Genomic DNA, 13,373 nt, shown 5'->3' on the forward strand with positions numbered 1-13,373 from the left:
ACCGGAAAGCCATGACCGTGCATTTCTGATAGCCACTCACAACTTCCGGGGACTGAAGGGGGCTGAGTTTCCTGAGACTTTTAGTTACCTTGCAAGGATTGATTTTATTCCCCAGTGGCCACTGATTCTAAGAGAAGCAGAAAAACCTATACTTGAAAACATCTTTGTTAACAGTTTTGGCATATATTTTAATCCAAATAAAACAAAAGACAAACCTATATGCCCTTATAAGCTGATGGTGCCTAAGGCCCAAGAGGAAAAAAGTACAAACTGTTTTCACCTTCTCACTTCCATAAGCTTCAGTTATGGCTTAAAAGGCTAAGGCTGCAACTCTGAAACTACTTTACCTTTCATTTCTTTTTTTTCTTCTTCTTTTCACATCCTGTATAAAGTCTAACATTACCAGGGAATTGAAAAAAACAAAGAAACTTTGGGGCCCTTGCTGTTTTGGAGTCTAGTGTTACATAAACCTGTTCAGTTTTATGTTGCCAGTCATGGCTTAAAATGAAACAGTGATTCTGTTGAATAGAAGGTACATGTGTCAATAAGAAAGGAAAGAAAAAGAACTTCCCAAAAATAAGCTGCCCTGATTTGATATCCAGACACATACCCCCCCCCCCAAGCTTTCCATACACGGCACCCTGTTCGTCCCCTATACGTGGTGGTACAGGGCAATAAAGTATAAGACCTGGGGTGGTGAGACCAACCTTAAGCTTATTTCCAAGAATCCCCCACGTCTTTCTGGTATAGCCACGCGCAATGTCAGTAATGATGGAAGCAATAATGTACTAATCAGAAATCTGTGAATACTACATGCAGTTCCCAATTCACTATAGCCAAAGGTGAATAGAAATACTTAAATCACACCAAAATGGCTCTAAATTATATTATGAAATGCAGTTGTGACACTGGCATTTCAGTTTATTCTGGAATGTAAACGGAAGAATTTTTAGCTGTGATGGTCGAGTACATAAAATGCAATAAAACAGCATCTACGATAAAGCAGAACAAATAAAGGCTAGTGGATACTAAATCTAAAATTAAGATAAAGAGTTACGAAAATTACCTGGATGAACCTTCCACTTTAACTTTAGAAATTAAGCAAAATGTAATACAAATAAAGCCCTTTTCTCAAATTACACTCAGAAAAGTCAAAAAATTTATTTCCCAGCTCAGCCTGAATAAATGGGTTTGGTCACCAGAGAGCTAATGGATACTTTACATTCTAGGCTCAGGTCCATCACAAACACCTTACCCAGGGTAAAATAAATCTCACAATAAATTCCAAGGAGCATCCCAAATTCTTTTCCTGAACTCAAATTTTATTTGAAATAAGCAGGGCACTAACCAATTTCTTTGACCTAGCTCATAAGCGAGCAGTTTTGCCAGAATGTAGCTGGAGTAAAAGAATCTAATTTGTAGTATGGCTCTGTGAATCTGAGAGCCCAGGACCCATAGGCTGTTGACTGGCACACAGAGGAAAGGGGGCACATCCATCTGGGCTCTGGTTTTTGCACTGTATCAAACAGGAGTGGGGTCCCTGTTTTAAGGACTAAACACAGAGCTGGAACCCAAACATGTGGGATAGACTTAGGGGCAGTGCAGGGGGAAGGAGGGAGGGGCAAGGCAGTGGCTGTTTTAAAGCCAGTCATCTGCATGACAGCTTGGCTGATGGCGACTCTGGAATTTATGTGAGGCCTAAATTGCCTAACAAGGCTGGTGGATCAATGGTGGAAACAAAGAACTGTTCTCGGACTGGATAACTACGTGACAATCAATAAGCAATAACTCAAAATACGTTTTTGCAGAATAATTTACTCTCAATAGAAAAATAAAGCACCCATAATACTTTACCTTATATTTTCCTTTAATAATGCCTTCAAACAATCTTTCCTTGGTTCCATAAAAAGGCAAACAACCACTTAGCAGGATAAATAGGATTACACCACAACCCCAGACATCTACAGGTTTCCCGTAAGGCTCTCTTTTGACAACTTCTGGGGCCATAAAATGAGGGGTTCCAACGCGTCCTACAATTAAAACACATCGAGGAAAAAATGTTTACATAAAATGGTCTTTTTTCACTCACTTGAAAACTGAAAATAGAACAATAACAATGTGAGAAAAGTTTAACAATGTAAATATTCTCTTACCACCTCTCCCTTCCTCTATGAAATCAAGGGGAAAAAAGGCATAAGGAAAAAAGTTGTTTATCTAATCACCTCTTGAAAATACTGAGCGCAGCATAGGTACTTTGTCTTCTGTAACACTGCCACTTTCTAGTGAACTCCTCAAGGTATGTGGTTAAGTGTTCACCCTGTTCTTGTTTCTTAAAGAAGTTTACATTTTCTAATTTTCACATGTTTGAAAATTACTAAAAATATAGAGCAGAGGCAGTGTCAGTGGGAAAATATCTGTGGAGAAAAAGATTACTTTTGACTGCCAAATGGAAATGCTCAAATTAAATGTAATGCTGAGAACTTTTATTGGAATATGACTCTAAGTCTGAAATCTTATCCAGTTGATTTTAGGAATTAATTGCAGCAATTAAAATGATTAGTAATATTTTGTCATAATAGGATTTTTAAAGTTTCTGCCTAATGTTAACATTTGAAGAGAATGAGAGCAAATATACGATATTAACCAAAGCGAAATCATGAAGCCCCCCCCATTCAATCCTCTTTGACATCTATTTTCTTTAAAGTGCTTTTCTTTTTTTCCTATCAAAACTAGGTTTCAGGAGGGACTCTGAAAGCAGTTGTTTGTACACTAGTAATCATCTTTAACTGGGCATCCCCGAGGGAGTCTTTTCTTCTACTGCAGAATGAAAGGTACTGTGCAGTGAAACTGTTGTGGTCACTGCCCATCAGGTTTGGCAGCTCTTCCATCTATACGCAGGCCCAGTCCCCTTCCCTCCCTTGCCTCCTACAGCTACCCCTCTCCTCATCATCACAAGTCCAAGATAACTTTTATTTTGAAGATTGCACAAAAATGTCCTGTAGAGCTCAGAACTGTGGTTCAGAGGTTTATTAAAGACCTCATATGCCACAGGGGCAGCCCTTAAAGAAAAAAAAAAAAAAAAGAATTTGCTCATAGATGAAAGGGGAAAAGACCCTGGTAGAAAGAATGTATAGGAATGATGTTTTTAATTTCATGTAGATTGGTAGAATGTGAAAGGACTGGAGTTAACCTTTAATATACACCAACCCCCCCAATTTCCTGGTTTATGATCACTCAACTTTTCCTTCTTTGTGGTCACTTAATTTTGTTGACTTTGACCACGAAATACTAAGAAGGGGAAGCCAACTACCAAAACCAAATGAAATGTCTCTGTATATGAGACACTTCAGATGTACATTCAAATATTTAAATGTTAGCTTTTTTTGGATAATGTAATAAAAGCTTATCACCTAAAACTGCAGGGTGGAGGGAGCTGTTCCGGATGGCTACATATTCAATACTCTAAGACTTGAATCTTTACACACCCAAACCTCTTTACTTTAATAATTTTGGATGGCTCTTTCTACATTTTCTTGACTTCTTTTACACAAGATGTTGCACATAATTTAACCTTTTCTTGATAACTCAGAATTATCATTGTGGATACCAATGAAAGACCTCTGCTATAGAGTAGAACATGCCCTTAGGAACTTTAGAAGTATGCAAGGGTTGATTTCTTCAGTATTTAAACACTGATGTGCTTTCCAACATTTCGTATCTGCTCAATATATTTATTTTTTTCTGTCAGGCTTTCATTTCTTTTCTCTCACTATGCTTACTCTAGCCTTCTCTTCTCCTAATTTGTTGCAGAAAAATCTGCTATTAATGTAAACTAATTAGAAACCAGATTCTTACACTTAATAACAATTTCCTAAGTGCCTTTCAGGTCCTAGACACGGCAGTAGGTGCTACAGACATATAGAGGGATAAGCCATGGCCCCTCCTTGCCAGTTTTTGATGTAATTACAAATCCCTGCATCAAACGCTAATTGAAGGTATGTAGCCCAGATAGCTATGGTAGTATGGGAGAGAAGGAAGAGGGTTACCTCACTTGGGATGGTGAAGATTAGCCTGTTTTTAAGAGGAGATGACTGTTAGCTCAGTCCTCAAGAATAGTTAACCAGATACAGAAAATGACAAAAGGCATTCTATCCAGAGGGAAGAGCAGATGCAAAGAATGAAGGAACACGAAGCCACAAAACTTTTTGAAAAAATGGAAGCATGTCAGCCTCAGAGCGTGTCTTTAGATGCTCATTTGAGGGAATTATGACTGGTATTAAGGGTAGAAAATATGTTGCTGCAATTATAATTATTTCCTAGGTGCCTAGCTACCTTCTGTATAGATAAGTGTTCCAAACAGCTTAGTTTCAGATAGGGGAAGTATAAACATACATGGAAAATATAAAGGAGAGAATTTCTATTTGGAGGACTGAGTGATCAAAGATTCTATCTGATAGGAAAATAATTTTCTGTTAAATATTAGCAAATGAACTGATAAATAGCCGTAAAATTTTCGAAGGTACTTTAAATATAAAAGCTTTTTATAAAAGAATAATTTAACCCTTATCTACATATGTAGATTGTATTTTAAAAGTCATTGTAATACTTGAAGTAGTTATTTCAAGACTCCAAGGAAAGGTATGTTAAGAAATGACACTATTTTGACCATGACAAAGTATTTTAATTTTAGAGGAATTGAGAAAAGTAAATCTTACATAACTGACACACTGTGGGCTCAAAATCAGTTTTAAAAATATACAATTTAAGGGAAAGATTCATGGACTTTAGGAAAATAGGTTAACATGTAAAACATGTCTGGGTAAATCAAATGACTCTTTCCCCTTCAATCAAGATACACAGTAAAATATGAAGCCCATAGCATTTTTAATACTAACGGCATGCAGACCCAGATCAAGGGAAACAAAGTCACCAGAGATGGCTAGTACACAGCATATAAAAGGAATTCATTTTATTTCATTTCATCCCATCAACTTTGGGGATGTAATCATCAAAAACTGTGTGTTATTTGTGTAGTCTTAACACAGGGGTGGATGTGTACAAATACCAGAGTGAGAGAGTTAGATTAACAGCAACATGTGTTTAAAAAAAAAATTTAGGATTTGTAGTTGACTGAAAGATGAATGTGAGGCAGCAGTGTTATATGGTTGCCCAAAAGGCTCGTGAAATTTGGGGGGCCTGACAAAAAACGTAAGATCCACAGCAAAAGACGTCACAGCCCTAAGCGTCTGTGCACTTGAAGTACCTGTAATTGTGTTCCGCTCTGGCTCTGTGCTTTGTGCACAGCAAGGAGATTCTGGACCAGTTCCTGTGAGGAATGGCTAAATTAACTTAAGGAAGATAACTTGGATAAGACTTAGGAGGACCTGAGAGCTGTTTTCAAACATCTGAAAGGCTATCATGTGGAAGGATTAAAATTACTTACTGTGGCTCCAAAAATCAGAATTAGGGCCACTGGGTGGAAGCGATAGGAAGATACATTTCTGTTCAAAGCAAGGATGAACATTTCAATACTTAAGGAGCTTTCCAAAATGGAATGAACTGTCCTGGGACATAGTGAATCTTTGCCATCTGAGGAATTAAACTAGAAGTTGGGCTTTTGCTGGGAATTTTATGAGAGAATTCAATCATTATTTAGGAGACTAGAGAAGTTAAGGCCCCTTTGAGCCCTGAGATTCAATGATTTTGTGATTAAATTGTGCATTGTTATCTGACCCTAAGGTCAGTCTTCTAATCACAGATGACAAGTTCTGAATTAGGGGGAAAATTCAGTTTTCAAAAGTATACTCAACTTGCAGTTTCTCATATTCTCGGAAATAATTAACTAGAAGAAAATGCAAAACTAGAAGAAATAAATACAATTTAATTTTAGAGGGCAATGTGGAAAAATTATGATTTAAAGAATACAATTATGACTTATGGCTCATGTTTCAGAAGATGGCTTATGTTAATACCGTTTTGATGGTTCAATAATAGTGAATTAAATATCTTGTATAAAAGATTATTATTTTGATATTCATCATGTGCCAGGTATTTGAATTTATTTATTTATTTTTTGTCTTTTTGCCTTTTCTAGGGCCGCTCCCGTGGCACGTGGAGGTTCCCAGGCTAGGGGTCCAATCGGAGCTGCAGCTACTGGCCTACACCACAGCCACAGCAACAGCAACGTGGGATCAGAACCTCATCTGTGACCTACACCACAGCTCACGGCAACGCCGGATTGTTAACCCACTGAGCAAGGGCAGGGATCGAACCCGCAACCTCATGATTCCTAGTCGGATTCGTTAACCACTGAGCCACAACGGGAACTCCCAGATATTTGAATTTAATACAAGCATTCTTGAAAGACGACAGGTTTTAAATGGTTCGGTTGGTAGTTTTGCTCTTTGTGAAGGGTGGCAGTACTTGGAGATGGAAAATAGAAAGCAACGACTAGAAGACTGGTAGTTTGTAGAATGGAGAACTAAGTAACTTGCAAAACTAAACGAACAAAACTGAAAACAGGGCAGCATTCTAAGCTAGAAAGGAATAGATAAAACCAAATACTCGAAACTGCAATTAACATCTACCTCTGTACTCTGGTGACGAAAGTTTCTGTTTTAACTTTTTTTTTCCTGGCATGGGAGTTTTCTAATTTTATTTGTTTTGGTCAATAATAAAATCAGTCTGTATTCACATATGCTTGCTCTTCCCAAATGCACAGATTGATGGCTTGAGCCTCTTTCCACAAATGGAAAGAGGGAAACAGTGTGAAATTAAAAATTAGCCATAGATGTCACCTAAAAGCAGTTAATCCACACATGTTAGATGTGACTTCGTTTGGCTACCTCAACTTTGAAAGTCACTTTGCCCCAAACATCACCTTCCAATACTGTTTTAATCTCTGTATTTTTGGTCTCTTCCCTGTTAAGTGCTGGGGATGCAAAGAATAAAAAGACAGAGACTATTGTGGTTGCCAAGGTGGGGCGGGGGAGTGGGGTGGACTGGGAGTTTGGGGATTAGCAGATGCAAACTATTACATTTAGAGTAGGTCCTACTGTATAGCACAGGGAACTATATATCCAATCTCTTGGGATAGACCATGATGGAACATAAGAAAGGGAAGGTATGTATACATGTGACTGGGTCACTTTGCTGTACAGCAGAAATGGGCACAACATTGTAAATCAACTATACTTAAATAAAAAGGGGGGAGGGAAGACAGTCTATTCTCAAGGGACTAAAATTCTAGTTATGACTACAGAATTATTAAACTCAAAACTGTACTATGGCACTTTGGGGGCATAGGTCGGGGTGGGGTGGAAGGAGGTCTGAAACACTGAGGATGGACTAATATTTAGTTTGAAAGCTTTATACCAGCCTAAAAGTGACCAGGCTTTGAAGGATATTTTAAAAAGTGTTCTTACCTCCAGCCACAAGTCCAGACTCTCCTAACTGAATAGCTACTCCAAAGCCCCCAAGTTTAACAGGTGCTGAATTTTCCTTTGAGGCAAGGAGAACGCAGTGGGGCTGAAAAGAAAAACAAACAAACCAAAGATAAGGATTCATTAAACATTTCGATTTACACAAAACCGACTAATATGACCATATAGCAATACTTTAAAAACTTCCGGAATTACTATGGATGCTTGAATTATTTGTCTTCCCTCTTCTGGCTGATGTCTCCAAAGACTTAACTGTTTTTGCCAATATTTCTTCAGGAATTATTTGCTTCCAAGATTAGGATATGGTGGTGGGAATTACCTAGGAAGCATGGCTATTCAAGACAGGCATATTTCCTGCCTTTTCCTGCAATGCTTTTTTTCCTTTGAGTGACAGTCTTCATTTGCTTAAGGAAAAATGTATTTTATGCCTTCTTCCAAAATGTTTCGTGAAACCTCTGACTTTTACCTTACAGAGACACTGTGTCTTGGTCCTTAGTGGATGTTGATGGCCTGTCTTTGTCCTTTCTCCCATCATCTTATTTCTTTTCTTTAGTCATTCCAACCCCGAGTAAGAAGAGTCAGATTTAATGACTGACTGAGCCTTGCTCCTGGGGGATTTAAAGCTCTTCCTGGGGTCTTTTCTCTGGACCCGCCCTTTCTCTTTGCAGTGGCGGCAATGGGAAGTGATAAGGGAGAAGGGGGAAAGGAGACTACTTGGCTGGTTGGCCTCTAGCTCAGGGTAGAGACATCCTCCCAAGGGAGTAGCTGTTTGACCAGCGCTCTCTAAGAATCACATGCTTTGTGGTCACAATGAGAATTTCTTTGTTGGACCTCATCCTTTGCATCTGTCTCTTTCTGAGACCTTGTTTGGGCTGGTGTCAGGAAAGCATTTCATTGCAGGGACGTTTGGCCTCTGCCTAAATACTAAGCTTCCCAATATGACTAACATTACATACGCTATGACCTGCTCCTAAAATATGGGTTAGTGAAAAAGGCAAGCCTCTTCAGGCTTGGAAGATAAAAGTATATTTTTTTCTCTCTTATACTTGTTCATACATAAAATCACACAGTTTTAGTTCAGGTTTAGCCTATGTGATAGTGCGCATGAAGAGACCGGTGCAATAAAACTGAGCTGGTGCACCCAGAGAGATGTCTGATGATGGATATGCAAAAGTGGGAGGGATCCTTACTCTGCCCAATGAAAGCGTCAGGGTTCCACCTTGGAAGTTACGTTCTTTGTCCAAGGCTATTTAAAGATCTCTACAATAGAGTCTCTCCCAAAGAAAGATGAGCCCTCAAATGTAAATGTATGCATGAGTGTGTGAGAGTGAGCGGAAGAGAAGAGAGGAAAAGCAAGTGTACCTGAATGGTGAGCGAGCTGCAGCCAGACACAAAGTAGCCAGAAGGGTCTGCGGGAAGCAAGTAACCTCTACGGAACTAAATGATAAAAGAGCGCTTTCTCTCAATGAGAACTTTCAGTTGGTTCAAATACAGACCAGTGACAACAGACCTGAAGAAAAAGGCAATAGCCCTAGGATGATTCTAGTGTGGGGCAGAGCAAATGAATGAGCCTAGAAAAGGATGGGCCTGATACAGAAGAAGAAAATACAAACTAGACCCAGACAGGGTCTCCTGGCAGTATCTTCATCACCTTCTTAGGAAGGAGTAGTAGAAGCTTAAAGCAGAATCCTAGCGTATATACTTTATAGTTTGTTGACTATATTTATGCTTAAGTTAATGTTATATTGATATTTATGTGTCCATCAGAGTATGGATTTAGTCATTCTCAATAAATCCTTTGAATTGGAACTTAAGCTAGATGATAAACAAAGAAATCAACATCCATAAACGAATACAGGACGAGGCAGTGTTAAGTGCTATGAGGTAAAATTAAGCTGGTAAGGAGGTAAGGTGTCAGAGGTTCGGAGACTAGGGGGCTGCTATTGAGTAAAGGAGGGGGTGCCAAAGAAGGTCTCTCTAATAGGATAATGCCTGAACACAGACCAGAATGAAGTGGCAGAAGCAAGATATTGGTAAGGAGGAGAGTTAAGTATAAAGGCCCAGAGGCATGAGGTGGGTTGGCATGTTTCGAGAAGAGTAAGGAAGGCAGTATGTTGGGAGAGGAACGAACAAGAGGAAGAGTGGTGGGAAATGACATTCAGATGATCAAAGACCCCACTGTCTAGGGTTTCGAAGTCAAGGCCAGAACTCTGGGTTTTATGCTAAACAAAGTTAATGTTATATTGAGGGGAGTAGTATTAAGATCAGTTTTAGGTTCTGAAAGGATCACCTGAACTGCTGTGTGGAGAGGAGATTGCAAGGGCGGAAGCGCGGAAGCAAGGAGACCAGGTAGAATGTTTCTGTGATTGTCTAGGCAAGAGAAGATGGTGATTTGGACTAGACTAGAGTGATAGAAGCAGAGACGGCAAGAAGAGGTCAAGCTCAGGATATGTTCTGAAGGTAAATCGGACAGGAATTCTGCTGGATGTGGGGGTCTAAAAAAAAGTAAGTCAAGTATGGCAACTAGGTTTTTGTTCTGAGTGACTGACTGAAAATGAAGATGCCATTTCCTGAAATAAGGAACACAGGAGGAGGAGTTTGAAAGAGGGATCAAGAATTTGGTTTCACATAAATTGAGTGGGAGGTCTTATAAGATAGCAGAGGGAAGGCTGAGATTAGAGATACAGATTTGGGATCAATAGCATATAAATAATATTTACAGCCAAGGTAATGAATGAAATGACTTAGGGAGTGAATGACCAATAGAAAAGAGGTCAGAAAATTGAGACCTGGTACACATCAATATTTGAGGTAGAGAAGATGGAAGCAATCTAGCAAAGTAAACAAAATGCCTATACAGTGAAGCAGAGGGAAAATCAGAGGACTCTGGTGTCCTGAAATGCTACTGAGAAGTCGCCGTTAAAGATGAGAACTGACCATTAGATTTGGTAACTTGGAAGTCAGTCACTTATGACCTTGAGAAAAAGGGTTTTGGTGGTATGATGGACAAAAATCCCCACTGGACTAGTTTCAAGAGAGAATGGGAAGAGATGATGTGGAAATAGTAAATTCCGATATCTTTCAAAACTTTATTGTAGTGGGAATAGAGAAATGGAATGTGGCTGGAAGAGAGTGTGAAGCCAGGGAAGTTTGTTTTTTTCTCTTTCTTTCTTCTTTTTACTTTTTAATATGACCAATTGGAGAAAATAAATTAATAAACCTCCATGTACCAATTGCCCAGCTTTAATAATTATTGACATTCTGCCATTCTAGCTTCATCTATACCCCAACCATTTATTATAATTTTCAGCTTACGTCTTTTAAAACAAATCGTATCATTTCACCAGTTAATAGTTCAGTATTTCTAACAGATATCTTAAAAGGAACCCATACTGTCCTTATCACATATAATAAAATTAAGAATAATTCTTTAATACCATCTAATACCAGTTCTCATTCGATTTTCCTTGACTGTCTCAAAGAGGTCTTTTCACAGCTGGTTAGTTCAAAATGGTATTCAAGGTCCATACATTGCATTTGATGGTTATCTCTCTTAACATCTCTCTTACTCTCTAACATATCCCCCTCAGACCTTTTTAAAAATGTCCATGACATTGATTTGTTAAGATACTAGGTAATTTATCCCATGGAATCTCCCACAATCTGGGCTTGGTTAATGCTATTTACAAGGAGTCATTTAACATATTTCTTAATCTTCTGTATTTCCCGTAAATTGGTAGTCAGATCTAAAAGGCTGATTAGTTTCACATTCAATTTTAGGATTTTTTAGGCAACATATCATAAGTGGTGTATCTATTGTATCATGTCAGGAAGTTGTGATTGTCCTACTTTTAGTGACAGGATTGATCAGTGGGTTCAGGTGTTGTCTGCCTTGATCCAGCATTATAAAGCTCACTATCAACGTTTCATTGAATACTTTTATTTATTTATTTATTTGTTCTTTTTTTTTTTTTTTTTGCCATTTCTTGGGCCACTCCCGCAGCATATGGGAGGTTCCCAGGCTAGGGGTCGAATCGGAGCTGTAGCTGCCAGCCTGTGCCAGAGCCACAGCAACGCGGGATCCGAGCTGTGTCTGCGACCTACACCACAGCTCACGGCAACGCCGGATCGTTAACCCACTGAGCAAGGGCAGGGATCGAACCCGCAACCTCATGGCTCCTAGCCAGATTCGTTATCCGCTGCACCACGACGGGAACTCCCCTCACTTAATACTTTTAGCAGCCATAAATGCCTAGCTCCATAATTAGGGGTTCAGAATGAAGGTTTTCCCTAACATTTTGTCATGAAAACTACCAAACAGACAGAAACTGAAATAATTACACAGTAAATAGCCATTTATTCACCACAAAGATTCTACGATGAACATTTTGCTACATTTGCTTTACCAAATAGCTATCTATTCATCCCTTTATCTAACCATCAATCCATCTTTTCACTAAACTTCAGCTACATATATCATTAGGATTTAATGTTTGTTCAAAATAGCGTGTAAGGTAAAATGTACAAAACTGTCAAGTGCACAAATCTTTAGAGTACCATTAGAGAATTTTGAAAACTTGCCCAAACCCCTATCAAGATGTTCTCATCATCCCAGAGTACTCCCTCACCCCCTTCCCAATCTCTGCTGCTATGCATGCCTCCAGTGCAAACCATTATTCTGACATTTTTTCACCACAAATTTGTTTTGCCTATACTAGAACTTCAAATGCATGAAGCCATATAGTATGTATTCTTCTATGTAAGGCCCTTTCATGCAGCACGTCTCTGAAAATGAAGTTCATCCATTTTGCTGTGATCAATAGTTCATTTTTTAAGAATTGCTGAATAAGTATTCTTTGTATGAATATACCACAGTTTGTCCAGTCTCCTACTGATAGACACTTAGGCTGTTTCTAGATTTTGGATATAATGAATAAAGCTGCTCTGAACTATCTCCAGAATATCAAGTCAGTTTCTAGGCAACCTCCAAAGGTGAACAATGGAAGGTTTTGTTTTTTTGTTTTTTTGGTGTTATGAGTTTAGAGATTTTTAATATATTTGATGTGTTTTAATCACTTGTAGCCATTATTCATTCTGATGCTCGAATTGTCCCATTTTTGCCTAGTGAGAGCCTCTATTTAAGTCAGCTTTTATGTCCTTTTATAAGACTCTAGGAGTCTGGTAACTTCTTTGCTTTCAGGCACAAGATGTTCGAGGCTTGTCTTGTTCGTTTCTTGTCCCAGATCTCGAAGTGGCCATTTCTCCAAAAAGACTCATTTCTGTGTAGTGGGAAAAGGTATTTAAAGCCGCAGCATGGGTATAAGGTATATTATTGCTATTGAGTTATCACTGCCTCAAGTTTTCAGTGTACAGAACCAAAAATTAAGTATTTTTCTTTAAATGGCTGTCCTTGCAGCATACGGAAGTTCCTGGGCCAGGGACTGAATCTATGCTGCAGCTGTGGCAACACTAGATCCTTTAACCCACTGCACCAAGCTGGGGATTGAACTTGTGCCTCCAAAGCAACCAAGCCACTGCAGATTCTTAACTTACTGTGCTACAGTGGGAACTCCTAAAATTATATATTTTTTAGAAAGGAAAAATAAATCACCAATTCATATTGATGCTTCTTCCTACTCAACAATGGAGTTTTTCATTGTACTTCTTTGATGTTGTCAAGTAATGTTGGTACAAAGTGACATTAACATAATTATTCACTGGCTTTCTCCTTCAATGTGTGTGTATAAAACTTTCAAAGTAACAACACCATACATTACCAGTAACACCAAATCTACTGTATGCTGTTTAGGATTTTTTTGTGATTTTTTTTTTTTTTTTGTCCTTTGTATACAGCCTACCAGAGATGCTCGGTCAAAATACTGTTTTACTAGCCCACAAAGTAAGAATTCATGAGTCTAGACAGACATAAAT

At 38.7% G+C, this 13,373-nt stretch overlaps 1 protein-coding gene across 1 annotated transcript in view; it reads right to left on the reverse strand.

Annotated features, from left to right (window-relative positions):
* CASK (calcium/calmodulin dependent serine protein kinase) overlaps positions 1-13,373 on the reverse strand; it is a 368,751-nt gene that overhangs the window by 121,980 nt on the left and 233,398 nt on the right. The window contains 2 exon segments of the mRNA XM_003360270.5: positions 1,855-2,030; positions 7,425-7,527. Coding sequence (XP_003360318.2) covers positions 1,855-2,030; positions 7,425-7,527 — 279 coding nt within the window.

This window comes from Sus scrofa, chromosome X, assembly GCF_000003025.6.
Source record: "Sus scrofa isolate TJ Tabasco breed Duroc chromosome X, Sscrofa11.1, whole genome shotgun sequence".
NCBI lineage: Eukaryota > Metazoa > Chordata > Mammalia > Artiodactyla > Suidae > Sus > Sus scrofa.